An 18,558-nucleotide genomic window follows, 5' to 3' on the forward strand; every position below is an offset into this window, starting at 1 on the left:
TGTTAGAACATGCTCTAGTGATGCTCTTTAGTATAGAAGACTTCTTTACTAAGTTTTACCTGCTCAAGAGATACCGTGAAGACACCATCAGATGATTCGGGCAGTGTACATGGAAAGTCAGACTAAAAAAATTGGGTATTGGGTTAACATCAGATAGGATTTAATTATTGCCAGACGTATAATGTACCTATCGATACACAGTTCAGTACATAGAGAGGGATTATGGAAGACTCATGATCTTCATGCTTCTGCATACAACAGAATTCCACAAAGGTTTGCTTCTTAAGAGAGACAGCTAAAGTATACTACCGTAAAAATATAATATACATTAAATATAAAATAAACTCCGTTAATTACAGTAACATGCAAAAGTAAAGACCATTACTAGGATCCCTGCTGACATGGATGCTTACCAGTGTGTTAGTATCTTGCTCCATTTCTGGAATGTAAGGATAGTGAATATAGAACATGTCATTCCTTACAACTTTCTTTCTCATTCTACAAGGCCCTTCGGTCATCTCCAGCAACCATTTATCCAGGTGGGAACCGATGGGTGGTCCCCATAGCCCTCTCTCCCGAAGTAGTTCATACTCAATCTGATTCCATTCCTCGATCACATATTTCAAGGCATTTTGTTGACGCTGTTTATTTTAAAATCATAAAAAGTATAGTAATGATCTAATATTGGCAATTACACTAGTGCATAAAATCTATACATACAAGTGGTGCTATGCTAAGAAGGCCAAAAGGTCACTTGTAACACTGGGTTTAGCAGCAAAGAACATGACAGATTGGACATACATGGAACATGGTCATGGTCTAAGTATATTATCTGCAAGATATTTTCTGAATATGCATTGGAGACAAATTGTATTTTTGGGGTTATTGTACCTATTTGTCCAATTCTTGCATTACTTCTGACATCTTATGACCTCATATGTTCTCACCCACAGATCTAGGTTTATCATTGCCAGTATATGTATTTATCACCAGCTGTACTGTTCATGCTATTTATACCCATTGAACGAATGTTGTTTCATTCTCAGGGTATATGTGACCTGAAGGGGTGTAGGTTGTTATTGTATCTTGTTTTTAAATGATTTTATTGTGTGTTTTTGAGGTGTAATTAAGATTTCTTGTTATTTTTCTATATTGGTTAGTGTGCATACCATTATTAGTCAGGTCTTTTTCTTCTTGCTTTTCAACTTTGATCTCTACAGACTAGGTTTTGCATCCCCCACTATTATCATTATAGGAGTGCACCCTATCTTTATATATCTACGATATGAAAATCATACCTGAAACCTGATACATAGGGGAGAAGGTGTACTGTGTGTGTGCCACACTAAGCATGGCGTACAGAAAGAAGAGAACTGTCTAAGGACTTGAGAACTAAAATTGTTGAACAATATCAACAATCTCAAAATACAACTCCATCTCCAGAAATCTTGATGTTGCTTTGTTCATCGTGCACAACATTATCAAGAAGTTTACAACCCATGACATTGTAGCTAATCTCTCTAGAAGTGGACGGCAGAGAAAAATTGATGAAAGGTCAAAACGCAGGATAGTTCGGATGGTGCATAAGTAGCCCCAATCAAATTCCAAAGAAATTCAAGCTGTCCTGCAGAATCAGGGTGCATCAGTGTCAGCGCGTACTATACGTCGACATTTGAATGAAATTAAACGTTATGACAGGAGACCCAGGAGTACCCCCCTGCTGACACAGACATAGAAAAGCTAGACTGCAGTTTGTCAAAATTTACATGAGTAAGCCAAAATCCTTCTTGGAAAGCTTCTTGTTGACAGAGGAGACCAAGATAAAGCTTTTTGGTAAAGCACATCACTCTACTGTATACCGAAAAGGTAATGAGGCCTACAAAGAAAAGAACACAGTACCTATAGTCAAATATGGTGGAGATTCAAAGATGTTTTGGAATTGTTTTACTGCCTATGGCACTGGGTGCCTTGACGGTGAGCAAGGCATCATGAAATCTGAAGATTACCAGGATTGTGTGTTGCAATGCAGTGCCCAGTGTCATTTAAGCTGGGTTTGAATCCTAGGTCATGGGTCTTCCAGCAGCACAATGACCCCAATCATACTTCAAGAAGCATTCAAAAATGGATGGAAACAAAACACTGGAGAGTTCTCAAGTGACAAGCAATGAGTCCAGATCTAAATCCCATTGAACACCTGTGGTGAGATCTTAAAATTGTTGTTGGGAAAAGGCACCCTTCAAATATGAGACACTCGAAGCAGTTTGCAAAGGAAGAGTTGTCCAAAATTCCAGTTGAGAGGTGTAAGAATCTTCCTGATGGTTATGGGATGCAATTGAATGCAGTTATTTATTCCAAAGGGTGTGCAACCAAATATTAAGTTCAGTTTGCTAACAATTTGATCTGGCCCATTATTGAAGTTTTGTGTGAAATTATGTCCAATTTGCCTTTTTTTCCTGTTTTTTGTGTTGTTCCAATGCACACAAAGGAAATAAACATCTGTTTAACAACAGATGTATAATTGCAATAATTTTCTAGGAGAAATACTTCACTTTCTGGAACAATTTCAAGGATGCCAACATGTTCTGTCATCACTGTATATACACGCATATACAAATAACAATAGCAAAATGACAAAAATTTCAAAAAACAAATCAAATAGAAAAAATTGAAGAGACAAAAAAGCGCAATTAGGGTCTTTATCTGGTAACCAAGCGGTATAGAATATTAGAGGTACGCTCACCTGATAGGGTTGTGTCAATGACAACTCCCATAGAAGCATGTAAAGGCTGCTGCGGAACCACCAATGAGATGCGATAAATAAATGAGGAATATGGTGGTTCAGAGACTGCACTGATCATTGAGGTTTGGTCCTGATGAAGAGGTTTGAAAACCTTGAAACGCGTTGATGTAATAAAATGCATTCATGCTTCACCTTTGTGTGTGATCATACGTGAACCTTGGGCAGCGCTGACTCTGAACCACCATATTCCTCATTTATTGGTATTAAAAATCTTTAAAAAAAATACATAAAAATAGAAAAGTGCATGTATAAAAAATACATGTAGTATAATGAGCAAAAACTTGTTTAACCCCTTCATGACCTGAGGTATTTTTGTTTTTCGCTCCCCTCCTTCCCAGAGCCATAACTTTTTTATTTTTCCTTCAGTATGTGGCCATGTGAGGGCTTATTTTTTGCGGGACGAGTTGTACTTTTGAACAACGCCATTGGTTTTAGCATGTCATGTACTAAAACACTGTAAAAAAAAATCCAAGTGCGGTAAAATTGCAAAAACAAGTGCAATCCCACACTTGTTTTTTGTTTGACTTTTTTTGCTAGGTTCACTAAATGCTAAAACTGACCTGCCATTATGATTCTCCAGGTCATTACGAGTTCATAGACACCAAACATGTCTAGGTTATTTTTTATCTAAGTAGTGAAAAAAAAATCCAACCTTTGCTAAAAAAACCCCAAAAAAACCCCCCCCCAAAAAAACAAATTGCGCCATTTTCCGATACCCGTAGCGTCTCCATTTTTCATGATCTGGGGTCAGGTGAGGGCTTATTTTTTGCTTGCCCAGCTGACGTTTTTAATGACTGCATTGTAATGCAATGTCGCGGCGACCAAAAAAAACGTAATTCTGCCGTTTTGAATTTTTTTCTCGCTACGCCATTTAGCGATCAGGTTAATCCTTTTTTTTGTTGATAGATCGGGTGATTCTGAAAGCGGCAATACCAATATGTGGAGGTTTGATTTTTTTTTATTGTTTTATTTTGAGTAGGGCGCGAAAGGGGGGTGATTTAAACTTATTTATTTTTTTTCATATTTTTTTAAAACATTTTTCTTTTTTTACTTTAGCCATGCTTCAATAGCCTCCATGGGAGGCTAGAAGCTGCCATAACTCGATCAGCTCAGCTACTTAGGAGCAAAGCGCAGATCGCTCCTATGTAGCTGAATTGCAGACTTGCTATGAGCCCCGACCACAGGGTGGCGCTCACAGCAAGCCAGCATCAACAACCATAGATGTCTCAAGGAGTCCTCCGGTTGTTATGCCGACGCATCACTGACTCAAGATCACGTGACGGGGTCAGAGATGTGCTTATTTCCGGCCCGCTGGCCGGAAGCGGTAGTTAAATGCCATTGTCAGCGTTTGACAAAGGCATTTAACTAGATAATAGCAGCGGGTGAATCGCGATTCCATCCGCCGCTATTGCGGGCACATGTCAGCTGTTCAAAACAGCTGACATGTCCCGGCTTTGATGTGGGCTCACCACCGGAGCCCGCATCAAAGCAGGGGATCTGACCTCGCACGTACTATGCCGTCCGAGGTCACAAATGGAGTTAATCAATATCATGTTTAAAGCTCCAGTCTGTACACAATATAGCCACATAAATAATGTTCTGCAAAGAAAACACTTGTCCTTACCTCTTGGTTCTCTTTATATTGCATGTCCACTAGGTCACGTACAACGGCGATATGAGTGAATATCCACTGGGAGATTTCCTTGATAATAAAATAAATACAGACATAGCACATTACTGACAATGCTGCCGGGCAAAAATGCATAATTGGGTTCATACAGGCAAATAAGCAAACATTTACTAATGCACCGACATGGGCTCAGCTAATGGAGGCTGATACTATGGATTATACAGTCTACAAAATAAAGCTTAAACTGTCCAGAATATTTACCAATTTCCATTTATGCATCTACTTTTCAGATATAGTTATATCTGTTACATTAAACTATTCTTAAAGTGGATGAAAATGATAGAAGGTATAACTAATTCTAGCTACATGCATGCTGCAATATCAAACTATAGAAGAAAGTTCAGAATATTGAAGAATTGTGAAAATTTACTAAGCGGTATCCCTCAATACAAATAGTGGTAATATTACTGCAGAAGATGCTCATCGGTAAAAAGTAAAAGAATACCTGCGTGGAGAGGTTATTCTTGTTGAGACCACTTTCCTTACGGTTCCTTCTTGATCCAGTTAGTTTGGAAAGACCAAAGCCACTACTGACACGTGATAGTTTAGATTGAGAGCTTGGGACCAGCGCTTCCCCTTTACTGATGCACTTCTTCTCGTAGGCTGTTGAAGAAAACCAGAACTTTTAGGTAAAGCTTAAATCTGACTACATGATGCCCCAACATCCATTAGCGATGTTCTACACGATCACAATGTCCTGCTATTAAACTGAGCAGGACCAGGGGAAGTTGCACCAGGGAACTCTAGGTGGAGTTACAGGAAGTGCAGAGTATTCTGAATCAACCTTTTGGTAGATTTCAAACACAATTAAAACAATACCACAAAATAATTTCAATCTCTTTGAAATGGCTTACCAAGATGATTTTGCCAAGCACGTAACGTTGCCTCTTCAATAAAAGGCCTGACGACAGCAATATCCACATGTCCTCGTTCATTGACAGGAAATGTCACTTTGAACATATCCTCCAGAACTTGTTTTTTGCTATGAATCAGCTCAATCCAAACTCTGTTGACAGCTTTTAAAAGTAGCTGACGCCCTGCAAAACATATTCAGTGCTCTTTATACCTTTCTAATTGATATCAATATAAAATGTAGCTTTACTGAAAAAAAATGAGAATTTAAAACATCTCTGATGGCCTGATACATTAGTACACATCCATATTTCTCACTTCACACTAGACCTTGAACATCAAGGTCCCAGAGTCAGGAGGAAGAGTGGAGAGGCCACAATCCAAGCTGCTTGAGGTCTAGTGTGAAGTTTCCACAATCAGTGATGGTTTGGGGAGCCATGTCATCTGCGGGTGTAGGTCCACTGTGTTTTCTCAAGACCAAAGTCAGTGCAGCCGTCTACCAGGAAATTTTAGCGCACTTCATGCTTCCCTCTGCCGACAAGCTTTTTGGAGATGGAAATTTCATTCTCCAGCAGGACTTGACACCTGTCCACACTGCCAAAAGTCCCAATACCTGGTTTAAAAACCACAGAATCACTGTGCTTGATTGGCCAGCAAACTCTTCTGACCCTAACCCCATAGAGAATCTATGGGGTATTGTCAAGAGGAAGATGAGAGACTCCAGACCCAACAATACAGACAAGCTGAAGGCTGCTATCAAAGCTACCTGGGCTTCTAAAACACCTCAGCAGCTCCACAGGCTGATCGCCTCCATGCCACGCCGCATTGATGCAGTAATTGATGCAAAAGGATCCCTGACCAAGTATTGAGTGTATTTACTGAACATACATTTCAGTAGGCCAACATTTCAGATTTTTCAAGCTGATGTTATAAAGTATTCTAATTTACTGAGATAATGACTTTTGGGTGTTCATTGGCTGTAAGCCATAATCATCAACATTAACAGAAATAAACACTTGAAATAGATCACTCTGTTTGTAATGACTCTACATAATATATGAGTTTCACATTTTGTACTGAAGAACTGAAATACATTAACTTTCTGATGATATTCTAATTTTGTGAGAAGCACCTGTATTTGTGGTTTAACTATTTCTTCAGAATGTATTTCAAGGACATTGAAATCATTTCGAGGGACATTAGTTAGTGGACCACCTATAACTTAGAAATCATTTCCAGGGACATTTGTTTGTGGACCACCTATAACTTAGAAAATCATTTCCAAGAACATTTGTTGGTGTTTACCTTTAACTTAACAGAATATTTTTCAAAAACATTTATTGGTGGATCCTCGATATCTTGTAAATCATTCACATTTCTTCTTAGACCGCCTATAAACTTACAAATCATTTTTAAAGGATATTTGTTGGTGGATCAGATATCACATAGAAATAATTTCCATGGACATTTGTTGGTGGACCTTTGATACCTTATAAATCATTACATTGACATCTGTTGCTGGGCAGCAAATTAGCAATTATTTCTAGGGACATTTGTTGGTGGGCAGCCTCAAACTTAAAATTTGAAATGATTTGTTGTTTTAGTTGACGGCTTCGTTGTAAACACCACTGAATATTATGAGGTATATTCCTCTTTACAATGTTACCCCAAAATTACACAAAAAAGAACAAACAAGGAATCATTTTATGTGTTCAACATAGTTTAATATGACAGTAGTTGGCATTCCAGTATTTACCTTCACTAACATCCTGGTATATTCCATCAGGTTCTACCTCTGAGGGCATCATGATGTGCCATGTGGTCATCCTGGCTTCAGCCTCTAATCCAAAGCCATCAGGGTTGCTACAATATGATACAGGACTCAATTAAATATTATTTGCCACTCCGGTAATACAAACTGCAGCGCTCTATTAAACACGATCATGCTCATGTTTCCATAGCAACACGAAACAATTCTGTTTTCTACACTGCTAACCTCATTTTCTTGTTACCTTGAAAGTAACTGAAAATTGCAAATTCCAAATCCACATGAGTTAACCTGCAGGCCACTTACATATTTCCATAACAATCATGAGATTTACCATGACAGGCTCGCTATGCTTTCTAAATAGCTGTATTTCACCCAACAACTGACATACACATACGGGAAACAAAATAACACATATTTGATTGCCATGGATACATATGCTGGTGGCGGATTAAGTGAATACCAAATTTCATTTGTTCTAACTTTATCTAAATGTCAAAATGGAGATCTGATCTATTATTAATGGGACATAAAAAAAAGAATGTCGAATGTCATTAATTTCAAGCCCAGCTTGGAGCACGTAAGTACAGAACGCTACTGTAGAAATCCCAAATCCTTGTTTGCAGAATCTACCAAGTGAAGGCAACAAAAGTTAAATAAATTAAATGTTCACAACTTTAAGTTTTTGTAGTTTGTAAAGAACATACTGGCAAAATATTGTCCCTGAGCCAAGATCTCAAATTTGCACCCAGCCAGCAGCCATTCACACAAAATCATGTGGATTTATAACTCTACAAAAAAATTAAGTGGTGACCACTTTTTTCCTCATGCCAGGATAGCTCAAGGAAATGAGGGCTTAAGAAGCTCAGATCTCACACGCAGAAGAGGGGCCTCACATTTATTAATGGAGAGTGATGGCACATGCAAGAGTACCCCACTCCACTTCAAGTGTGAAGACAATGGGCGCTATGGAATATATGGGTCCTACATGTCATCCAGCGCCACATCTGAAACCCCATAAGGCAGTGAGTTGACCTGTTTAAAATACACCTGTCATGAAATGTGGGATGTGAAATGCAATTATCTGCATGATAAACCTTCTTCTCTATTTAGTGTGATCAACGCACAATGAATTGGATAAGAATAACAACCTACCTTCCCATGTGGAGGTTAATCAGGCAATGGGCAAGGCATGCAATGAAGTCTTGGTCATGATTCCCGGGTCCTAGCATCAGATTTCTATTCACTGTAAGTACCCGCAAAGAATCCAAGAGGGCTACTTGCTGAGGCACCGTTTTGTGGGCTCTGGAGAACTGGTATAGGACAGTTCGGTTCAAGCAGTTATAGATCGCTTCAAGAGACACACTTTGGGAACGTCTTTTTGACTATGGGACAAAATAAGAAGGATAAGAACCAACCTTTCAAATTCATTGTATCTGATCATTCATGAACAAAAGTGACTTCATTTTAGTTTTATTTATTTTGTTTAAGACGTAAAACCTGCTTTTGGTTTAGGAAGTAGAATTGTAATTTTCTGTGGGACTTCACTGCAAGAATGTTTTTGTTTGTTTTTGTTTTACTTTTTGTTCACCAAGTCATTATTCACAAACATATTGTAGTCTAGGAGTCTTTTCAAGCATCCATTTTTTTGAAGAACAGTAGTCCAACATGCAGCATACAGATGGCCCCTGTGTTACATCCATGGGTAACCCATATTAATCATGGACGTGTGAATAAGGGAACCCGTCACATTGAACAGCAGCACGCTACATAGCAGAAGCAACTGAAAAGATTGATAAACAGTTTGTGGGAAACATTGAGCGTCACTTCCATTGATGTAAATTCCCCTCCTTTTTGTGCTTAGGAGTCCAGCGGGCAGTCTTAATCCATGATTACGTCTGACTGTGCTTATAGAGATAGCTGAAAGTCGCAATGTAGGACTGCCCACAGAAAACAGGGAATTGAATGAAATACAAATTATATATATATATATATATATATATATATATATATATTCGATAAACATTAAAGTAGTGGTAGAAATTAATTCATATACAACATTATAGTAAGGAGCAGTAAGAAGAGGTGCACTGTAACTATAGTGAATGCAGCAGTTACAGTCGCATCCTGGCCCCGCAGTCCCTTTGGCCCCTCTATGACAAGGCCGATATTACTAAAGACCTGTTAGGCTATGTGCACACGATGCGGATTTACTGCGGATCCGCAGTGTTTTTTTCATGAAGAAACGCTGCAGATCCGCAAAGTGATTTACAGTACAATGTAAATCAATAGGGAAAAAAAATGCTGTAAATGGTGTGGAAAATTCCGCATGGAAAACGCAGCGGATTGAAAGAAGGAGCATGTCACTTCTTTTGTGCAGATCTGCAGTGTTTCTGCACCCATCCATTATAGAAATCCGCACTGAATCTGCAGTAAATCCGCAAGAAAAACTCATCAAATCTGCACCTGTGTTTTCTGCCAGGAGATGCATATGTTGTGCAGAAACTTCTGCACCCAAATCTGCAACGTGTGCACATAGCCTTATAGTAGGGGCACTGCTGGAAATTTTGCATTGCGGTTGGAATAAAGTCACAGAGATGGCACAGAGTGAGCTAGGGTACATATTTTTTTTTTTAGCATAATTGACTTTTGTAACTACTCAGTGATGGTGTATACTCAGCCAACATTTCAAGTCACTGTAGTGTCTGTATAAATGTATTGTGAAGCCACATCATAAACATCATTCAGTGTAATAAAAAAAAAATGAAGTTGAATTGTAGACATTTTTCAGAGCATGCCCTTGGTTTAGTCGAAAAGCAGTGGATGGCTCCCTCAGCGAAACCATATTGAAATCTGCATGTAAAACGGACTGGTTCATCAAAGTATTAGTAGGGCGCTTTCACACTGTGTTTAGGCCCCGTTCAGTGGCCCCATCAGAGCTTACGTCCGAACCCCCCGCATAATGGAACTTGTATGTTTGAACCGACGGGGCCATAGACTATAATGGTGCTGGTAGAGGGAACGTGCGCTCTGACATGCATCATTTTTGGACGTGTTCACCTACTGGAGGTGGACTCAATCTGAATGTCCGCCTATATGTACGGCACTGTGTACATTTGTTCTGTCGGCATCATTATAGTCTATGGCCCCGTCGGTGCACACATCCAAATCCCGTTTTGCTGGGGCTTTACACGCAAGTCCCGACAGGGCCACCAAATTGGTGCCTGAATGCAATGTGAAAGCACCCTAATTTTCGGGATGTGTGAACCCAGTCTTACACTACACCTCACTGTCATCCTAGAAAGTCCAATGACGTGCTAAGTGAGGTGGATTTGTGACAAACTGTAAACTCAAAAGTTAATCCCTGTCCCAGTACTTGCTTCTGAGGCACCATTGTGTAGCCACCCTTATACATTGAGCAGCCTAATTTAAGCAGTAAGTTACTTACACAAAATAAAAAAAAGTTTCATATGTATCATAGCCAAAAAGGCTTACAATAAAGTCTGTGCTTTGCACAAAAATCATTATTAAAGATTGTGAATGCGTTGCAATTATGATTTTTGCCAATGTTCTCTTCCTTCTGTCATCCAGCAGAGTTGTATATATTTTTTTATTACATTGGTGGAAAATTCTTATCACACATTTTTTGATCACCATTTTTTAGGATTTTGCAGAGAAAAATCTGCCAGACAGACTGCAGAAATAGACTGTAGCGTTGAAATAGCTTTAATTTATCTTAAAAAGGTGGTCCACAGCAAGGGAACCCCATTTATGATATTACGTACTAATAGGGCATGAAGACCAGAGTTGTTTTCATAAACAAAACCATAGTAAACGTGTCACCCCAACATCACTACCCACTGTCCCAAAAATAAGGTAAAAAATACAGAAAATAGAACAAAGCGGTTCAATACCTGCAGTCTGTCCCTCACCTGTGAGATGAGCTGGATGATACAGTCTACCACCATTTTGGAGTCTTTATTAAACATTCCTTGCCACAGCTTGTCCACAACCCGCTGGGTGAAATAAAAGACATTATTAACCAGCACCTGATAACTACCACCAGTCGTCACCGGCAAGGAAGCATCTTCACCTAGAAAAAATAAATAAAAATGAAAAAAAGAATATGAACATGCATTAAAGTGAACATGGCAGGTCAGATAACGATATTAACCTGTGGCACCCGGGCGAAAACGAGCTGCATTTCTCCCAGGAGCTGCCGGCTTTCAGTCATCTCTCATGATATTGGGAGCGAGGGTCCTGCTGCAATTAAATCCGCCATGGACTGATGGGTGGAGCGCTCGGTCAGAGAGCCAATATATTCTTAGCACATAATTTGGCTGCATTTTTTCTTTTTTTGCACCTGTACACAGCAGTGTTACATTTAGAAGCGACAGTGAAATCTTTTGTTATTTGTATACCGAGCACTTCACCCATTATCCTGTGGCGGTTTTAATTCCAGCAGGATCCTATCTATCCAAATAAATGTAGGCTTCAGCCTAGGAGAGGACTCACATTAGGATAGGTTCCCAGCAACAAGAGATCGCCTTGTCTATGGCTGCTGGGCATGCATGAGTTGGCCAAACTATGTGCTAAGAATCTCCATTTTTCCTGATTTTCTAGAGCAGTAATGCAATTCAAATTTCACATATTTCATGATTACATGCTATAGCGCTACAGTGCAACTTTGTTAGATATGTCTATAATACATCATCATTTAAAGGAAAACAAGAACATTAAGCATCAGAAACAGAAAATCTCCTTTTTCCCAGATTTCTCAGTGGAGGTCCAGCGCAAAAGCTCTGTTTCTGGACATAAAGAGGAGGATGAGGGCACTTGGCCTGCAATACGTGATGATTTACCAGCCAAGCTCAGGGTGGTTGCCCTTCGCACTACCACATTCTTCCTCAAAAGACGCACTCAGATGGCTGGACAGTCATGAGCAACAGATCCGGCAGGAGAAACCATAAGGTACCCGAGACAGTTCCAACGCATGCTTACGATGAAAGACCCCTCTTCTCACTACCTGTGATCTCCAGCAGGCCTGATGCCTAATTTAATGCTACTATGTGACATTAGTAGTATTGTGGCTGGTAAGAGCTGGGAAAACCATAACTAACATGGATCATCATCTTTCATGGACGTTCTTAAAGGTGGGTACTATGATTGATTTTATTTCTTGGAATATACATGGGTTGAGAAACAATTCCAAAAAAATTCACAATCCTTGACTATATAAAAAAAGATTCTACCTCACAATAATAGGTTTACAGAAGACCCACCTAACACTATCAGATACATAGGTTCTGGCTGCGATATACCTTACATTCCTTTCATTCTAATTACTCAAGGGGGGTAGCATAACTGTACAGAAAAGTATCCCATTTATGCATATTGACTCCTTTAAAGACCGTCATGGTAGATTTACCATGATGTAAAATTGTGCACTTTGAATGTAGTATAGTCTGAATACCTCCTCCATATTGAAATATCCCTGTCAAAAAGATTCATGAGAGACTGGCGGCATCGCTGGATATACCCTTAATGATCCTGGGAGATTTTAATAATAATTGTAATCTTAGTAGCGATAGGTTTCCGGGGGAGAGGTAATAATTAGTCCCTCTTTGGCCGCCACATCAGAGAGGTGACACTGTTTGACATTTTGAGAGAGAAGTTCTCAAACTTATAGGTATTTTCTCGTGCCTCATCAACTTATGAGTCTCTATGAAGGACTGATCTAGCCTTATGTCATTCTCAAATAACCATTCATTTCTAACCTTAAACATCTTCCTAGACCTCTATCGGATCACTCTCCCCTCTTGTTACAGGTGCAAGTAGCCCCGCTAAGATCCAGGTATTCACTAGGTTGGAAACTGAATCCATTCTGGCTTAAAATTATTAATTGCACTACCATTAGGGAAATAGGGAGAAGCTTGGGGAATTATTTGAGATCAATTCGGGTTCGGCCTCTAATATGGTTTGAGACCCTATGAAGGACTTTGTAAGGGGGATCGGGGGGGGGGGAGGGGGGGGGGGGGAGACTGATCAGAGAGATTAAACTGGCAAAAGATAACCCGCAGAAGACAGGTGTTGGATTGTAAAGTAACGTTTGAGAAATTTAAACATTATTTACCCTGGATAATAACCAAGCGAATAAATTATTTCAAATAGAGCAAGCTGACAAAAAAAAAAAATAAGAGTGATACATTTGCTGAGGGGACACTGCCGAGATCACTATATGAGGCTATAATAGTAGTATTATCCATAGGAAGGGAAAGAAAGAATTGCCAGAATCATACAGACCCATTTCACTACTCTCTGATGACAAGATTCTGGCAAAAATGCTGGCTAATAGGTTGAGCACTGTGATAACGTCGGTAATCCACACAATCTGTCTTCATGCCACATAAGTCGATTGCCATTAACCTACGAAAACTATTTTTGAACTTGCTGGCGGTGCAGTCTGATCCCAAGAATAAAGCCTTACTCTCCTTAGATGCCGCAAAAGGCTTCTGATAGTGTGGAGTGGGAATACATGTGGGCAGTGCTAATGGAAATGGTGTTTGGGCCTAATTTTATTAAATGGGTAATGATACTGTACAAGACCCCGACAGCTAGAATAAGAGCCAATGGGGATACGTCAGAGAGTTTTGATCTTTTTAGGAGAACTAGGCAAGTCTACCCTCTACCCCTGATTTTCATTACTGCAATAGAACCTTTAACATGTATCATTAGACAACACCCCAGTATTAGGGGCTTTAAATACGGTGGCAAAGAGGAATGGATCCCATTAATAATGTATATACGGTAATTTCTAAATTTTTGGTCTTTTCTGGCCTTAACTTTAAATTGGCCAAAGTTGGCTTTGCTCCCCCTGGATAATAATGTACATCTTCGATCAAATTAATCTTTAGCAATCTTGGTGGTGCAAAAGTTTAAATACCTAGGCATATATGTTACCAGCTAGGTTAGTGACTACATCCCTTTAAACCTGAATCGTCTGGTAGGTAAGTCAAGAAATAAAGTTGGAACATGAAGGAAACTCCCCACTCTCTGCCACTGGCAGAACAAACCCTATTAAAATGTGCCTCATGCCCTACATAATTCTCTTGTTTTGATCCCAAAGTGCTGGTTTAAAAAAATGCATTATACCTTCCAGTACCTTGTCTTGAAAAAGGGCATCCCTAGAATAAAGCTGGAAAAATTACAGTTGCCCAAGGATCAGCTTTATATTGTGAGCTTGTGACCATTATCTCGGACACCCGGTAAGTCAGAAGTTGTGGTCACAAGATGGCGGCGTGGGACCAGAAAAGGGGAAGAGGGCGGAGGAGAAGTATAAGACTACGGTCAGTGGCCTTGGATTAGAAGCAGCACTCCAGCGCTTAAACAAAAAAAAAAGCTGGAGTGGTGCTTTACTCAACCAGAAATACTCTAAAAGCTTCCATTAGGTAGTATAAAAATAATAATAAAAAGGATGTGAATGGGTCCACATTTCTGGAACACATACCTAACAGAACATCAGCAGCCAGAAGATGGTCCATCACACTGTCCAGTATGTAGGTCTGGAATTCCTTCTGCTGAGCTCTTGTAGATCTTTCAGGAGTAGCCTGCAAAACATCAATTAAAATCAGCAAAAATCATTCTAGGGTAATGGGTCTGTATTGGTGGCAAGGGTCAATACATTTTAAATTAAGTTGCTTTTTTTTTAAAAAAAATATGTTTTTATTTTGGTGGTGGTCTTAAATTTTTCCATTTCACTAGACCACCATATTTGTCCTGTTGGACATTATAATTTAGAACATTGCCGTCTCATTATCATCATATGGAAAAGTAACACTTCGATTATAAAGCCTGGGGTAAACATAAGATTCATCATGGTCAATAGACGATGAGAACAACTCAACTCCTTCTCCCCTCTCTGCACTGTACGCATGGCACAGAGCATGTCCACAACACACAGGGGCAGTCACCACATACTGTACTGTGAGCGTGCTGTAATCACTCCCCTGTATAATGATTGACAGCTCACTCTGCAGCATTTGTGCTATCCATGTGCAGGAGAGTGATTACAGCGCACTTACTGTATAGTAAGCGGTGACTACAATGGCTCCCTGAACTGCCTCCATGTCTGGAAGCCAGTGGCTGCAGGGAAAATAAAACTTTATATTCTCCGTGAAACAACTGCTCCATTAAGCCTGCCAGACATGATTTACATGCCACTTCCCAGCAGATTACTCCTATAGCTGCAGATAAATAGCATTTGTGGAGATGACAGGTTCCCTTTAAAAGGGTTGTCCAGGCTCAGAAAAGTATGCAGTCGCCGAAAATCAAATGAGATTTGATGCCAACCTATATCAAATTGTGATACTGAAAAACAGATATTGTCCACAACATAATGACAAAATAGTAATTTTACTAACTATAGCTTCATAAAAAGTCTGATTATATGGAGCACAGTACATGTGATACAGAAATGTTAAAGCACCACATTGGTCCCATATGATGGCCCATTCATTGACTGCATAAAGCAGAGGATGTAGAGCCAACAAAGTACTAAACAACAAGGCGACACATGCATATCTCACTAATATTGTCCACTCGAAAGAAGTGTAAGCGTATGTCAGGATGCAGAGAGTTTGTTGTGACGGCACTTTATTTGTCATATCTATCTATCTATCTACGGTATATATAAATATTTGATACACTGCTGATTTTGCAAGTTTTCCCACCTACAAAAAATGTATTTACATAATTAATATGCATTTTATTGCATGAAATAAGTATTCGGTAGAGTACAAAAGCAGAAATTAAGATTTGGTACAGAAACTTTTCTTTGCAATTACAGTGGTCAGGTGTTTCCTGTAGTTCTTGCACACAGCAAGGGATTTTGGCCCACTCCTCCATACAGATCTTCTCCAGATCTTTCAGGTTTCAGGGCTGTCGCTGGGCAACATTGAGTTTCAGCTCCCTCCAAAGATTTTCTGGAGACTGGCTGTTAGGGATAGCGGAACGCACCAAATAATTAGGAAGATAGAGTAAGGTGCGTTTGCAGCCCGGGGTCCACCGTGCAGAGATGGAACCTGCTGCCAAGTAATGACTGACTATATGGCGGTACAATGTGGATACACACACGGGTTAACTTCACCCTGTGTGAAGGAAGCGAACCCTGTTGCGTCACAGGGCCGCGGTACCGCACCAAGAGCGCAAGCAAGGAGTCTCAGAACTCAATCCCAAGACACAGGATTTGAGTTCATATAGACCTCTTGCGCTCGACACCGCAACTGGGTAGTCAGAGTGAAAGAAATAATAATAAAGATGCACGAGAGTGCGTGCGGTGCCGCACTGGCGGACGCCACTAACCACCCAGGCTTGGGTCAGGAAAGCGCTGTGAAAGCGCACGGTGCCGCACTGGCGGTCACAGTAATAGACGCTGTTTTGTGTGTTACGTGCTGATGGCTAAGTCGGGCGCTAGATAGCAATCATCCACCTTACGCGAGCAGTCAACAATAGGGAGGGGATATTTAAGGACGACTTGCACTCATCAACACACACACGAATACAAATGTACACTAGCGCATGGCCGTGCGGCCAGGCAAACCTTTTATAGCTGCAGCATGTACAGGACCTTCCCAGAAGGACCAATGGGAGGCTGCCACAGAAGTTGAGCACCTTCAGGACCTTCCTGGAGGACCAATGGGATCTGTTGCAGTATCTGAGCATGTGACCCTCGATCTCCAACGGGAGATCTTGCCCTGGGCATGCTCAGAAGGGGAAAAGCAGGACTTAGTCCCAAAAGCGTCTGCTCGCCGCTGCCCAGCACTGGCTTCAATGGCAGAAGCTGGAAAAGCAGCAGTAATCCTATGCACAGAGTGAGACTGCAAGACGCTGGGACCGACGTCTCCGCTGAGCAGGCTCCACTGCGGCTGGAGAAGAATGGGAGACCGCAGCGGAGATGGTTCGAGATTCCCACTGTGCAAAGGTGGGAACTCGACACCCAACATTGGCTATGCCACGTCAGGACCTTGAAATGTTTCTTATGGATCCACTCCTTAGTTGACCTGGATGTGTGTTTCTGGCTTCTTAAAAAAAAAAACAAAAAAAACAAACTATCAGGCCTGTGAGAGCCAGAATTCTTACTGGTTGGTAGGTGATCAAACTTATTTCATGCAATAAAATGCAAAACAATTATTTAAAAACCATACAATGTGATTTTCTGTTTTATTTTTAGATCTGTCTCTCACAGTTGAAGTCCAAGAAGTATCGTTTCTCCTTGCGGAGATTGACATGCTAAGCATGCCGAGATGAGGAGACTTAAAGTCGCAATGCTCCTCTGGGAAATATCCTAACTGTCTCTGGAGAGAGGAAGAGGACTAGAACTCTAGTGCTACCTATTGGAAGGTAGCAATGTCAACCCCTTAACAAGCCTTATCACATGACTTAGGATAATAGCCAAATTGCAAATTGAGATTCTGGTTTGGCTATTATCCTAAGTCATGTGACAAGGTTCGTTAAAGGGTCGACATTGACTTGTAGGATTGCTACCTTCTAATAGGTGGCACTAGAGTTCTAGTTCTCTTCCTCTCTGGAGACAATTTGCATAATTCACAGCTGAAGTGTAACTACGATATAAATTACATACCTCTCCATTCTTTGTAGGTGGGAAAACTTGCAAAATTGACAATGGATGAAATACTTGCTTTCCCCACTGTGTAAATACATGCATATATATCTTGTGCATGGATGCATGAAAAAAAAAAAAAAAAAAAAAAAAAAAAATTATATATATATATATATATATATATATATATATATATATATATATATATATATATATATATATATATATATAAATATATATATATATATATATATATATATATATATATACACATATACACACACACACACACACACACAGTACAGACCAGAAGTTTGGACACATCTTCTCATTTAAAGATTTTTCTGTGTTTTCATGACTATGAAAATTGTACATTCACACTGAAGGCATCAAAACTATGAATTAACACATGTGGAATTATGTACTTAACAAAAAAGTGTGAAACAACTGAAATTATGTCTTATATTCTAGGTTCTTCAAAGTAGCCACCTTTTGCTTTGATGACTGCTTTGCACACTCTTGGCATTCTCTTTATGAGCTTCAAGAGGCAGTCACCGGGAATGGTCTTCCAACAATCTTGAAGAAGTTTCCAGAGATCTTTAGCACTTGTTGGCCCTTTTGCCTTCACTCTGCGGTCCAGCTCACCCCAAACCATCTCGTTTGGGTTCAGGTCTGGTGACTGTGGAGGCCAGGTCATCTGGCGTAGCACCCCATCACTCTCCTTCTTGGTCAAATAGCCCTTACACAGCCTGGAGGTGTGTTTGGGGTCATTGTCCTGTTGAAAAATAAATGCTGGTCCAACTAAACGCAAACCGGATGGAATAGCATGC

General features: G+C 40.1%; 1 protein-coding gene across 8 annotated transcripts in view; it reads right to left on the minus strand.

Moving 5' to 3' along the window:
* The window catches only part of WDFY3 (WD repeat and FYVE domain containing 3), a 339,686-nt gene that overhangs the window by 51,067 nt on the left and 270,061 nt on the right, over positions 1-18,558 (minus strand). For 5 of the 8 annotated variants that reach the window (XM_077275801.1, XM_077275800.1, XM_077275807.1 and 2 more), the window contains 9 exons: positions 14,618-14,717; positions 11,025-11,203; positions 8,266-8,495; positions 7,099-7,205; positions 5,345-5,527; positions 4,936-5,093; positions 4,425-4,502; positions 414-641; positions 60-122 (listed from right to left, as the gene is read on the minus strand). In XM_077275801.1, the coding sequence (XP_077131916.1) occupies positions 60-122; positions 414-641; positions 4,425-4,502; positions 4,936-5,093; positions 5,345-5,527; positions 7,099-7,205; positions 8,266-8,495; positions 11,025-11,203; positions 14,618-14,717 (1,326 nt within the window). The remainder of the gene's footprint in view (positions 1-59; positions 123-413; positions 642-4,424; positions 4,503-4,935; positions 5,094-5,344; positions 5,528-7,098; positions 7,206-8,265; positions 8,496-11,024; positions 11,204-14,617; positions 14,718-18,558) is intronic. The other 3 variants (XM_077275802.1, XM_077275804.1, XM_077275805.1) reach the window with 3 other exon arrangements.

The sequence above is a fragment of the Ranitomeya variabilis genome, chromosome 1 (assembly GCF_051348905.1).
Source record: "Ranitomeya variabilis isolate aRanVar5 chromosome 1, aRanVar5.hap1, whole genome shotgun sequence".
NCBI classification, from domain to species: domain Eukaryota; kingdom Metazoa; phylum Chordata; class Amphibia; order Anura; family Dendrobatidae; genus Ranitomeya; species Ranitomeya variabilis.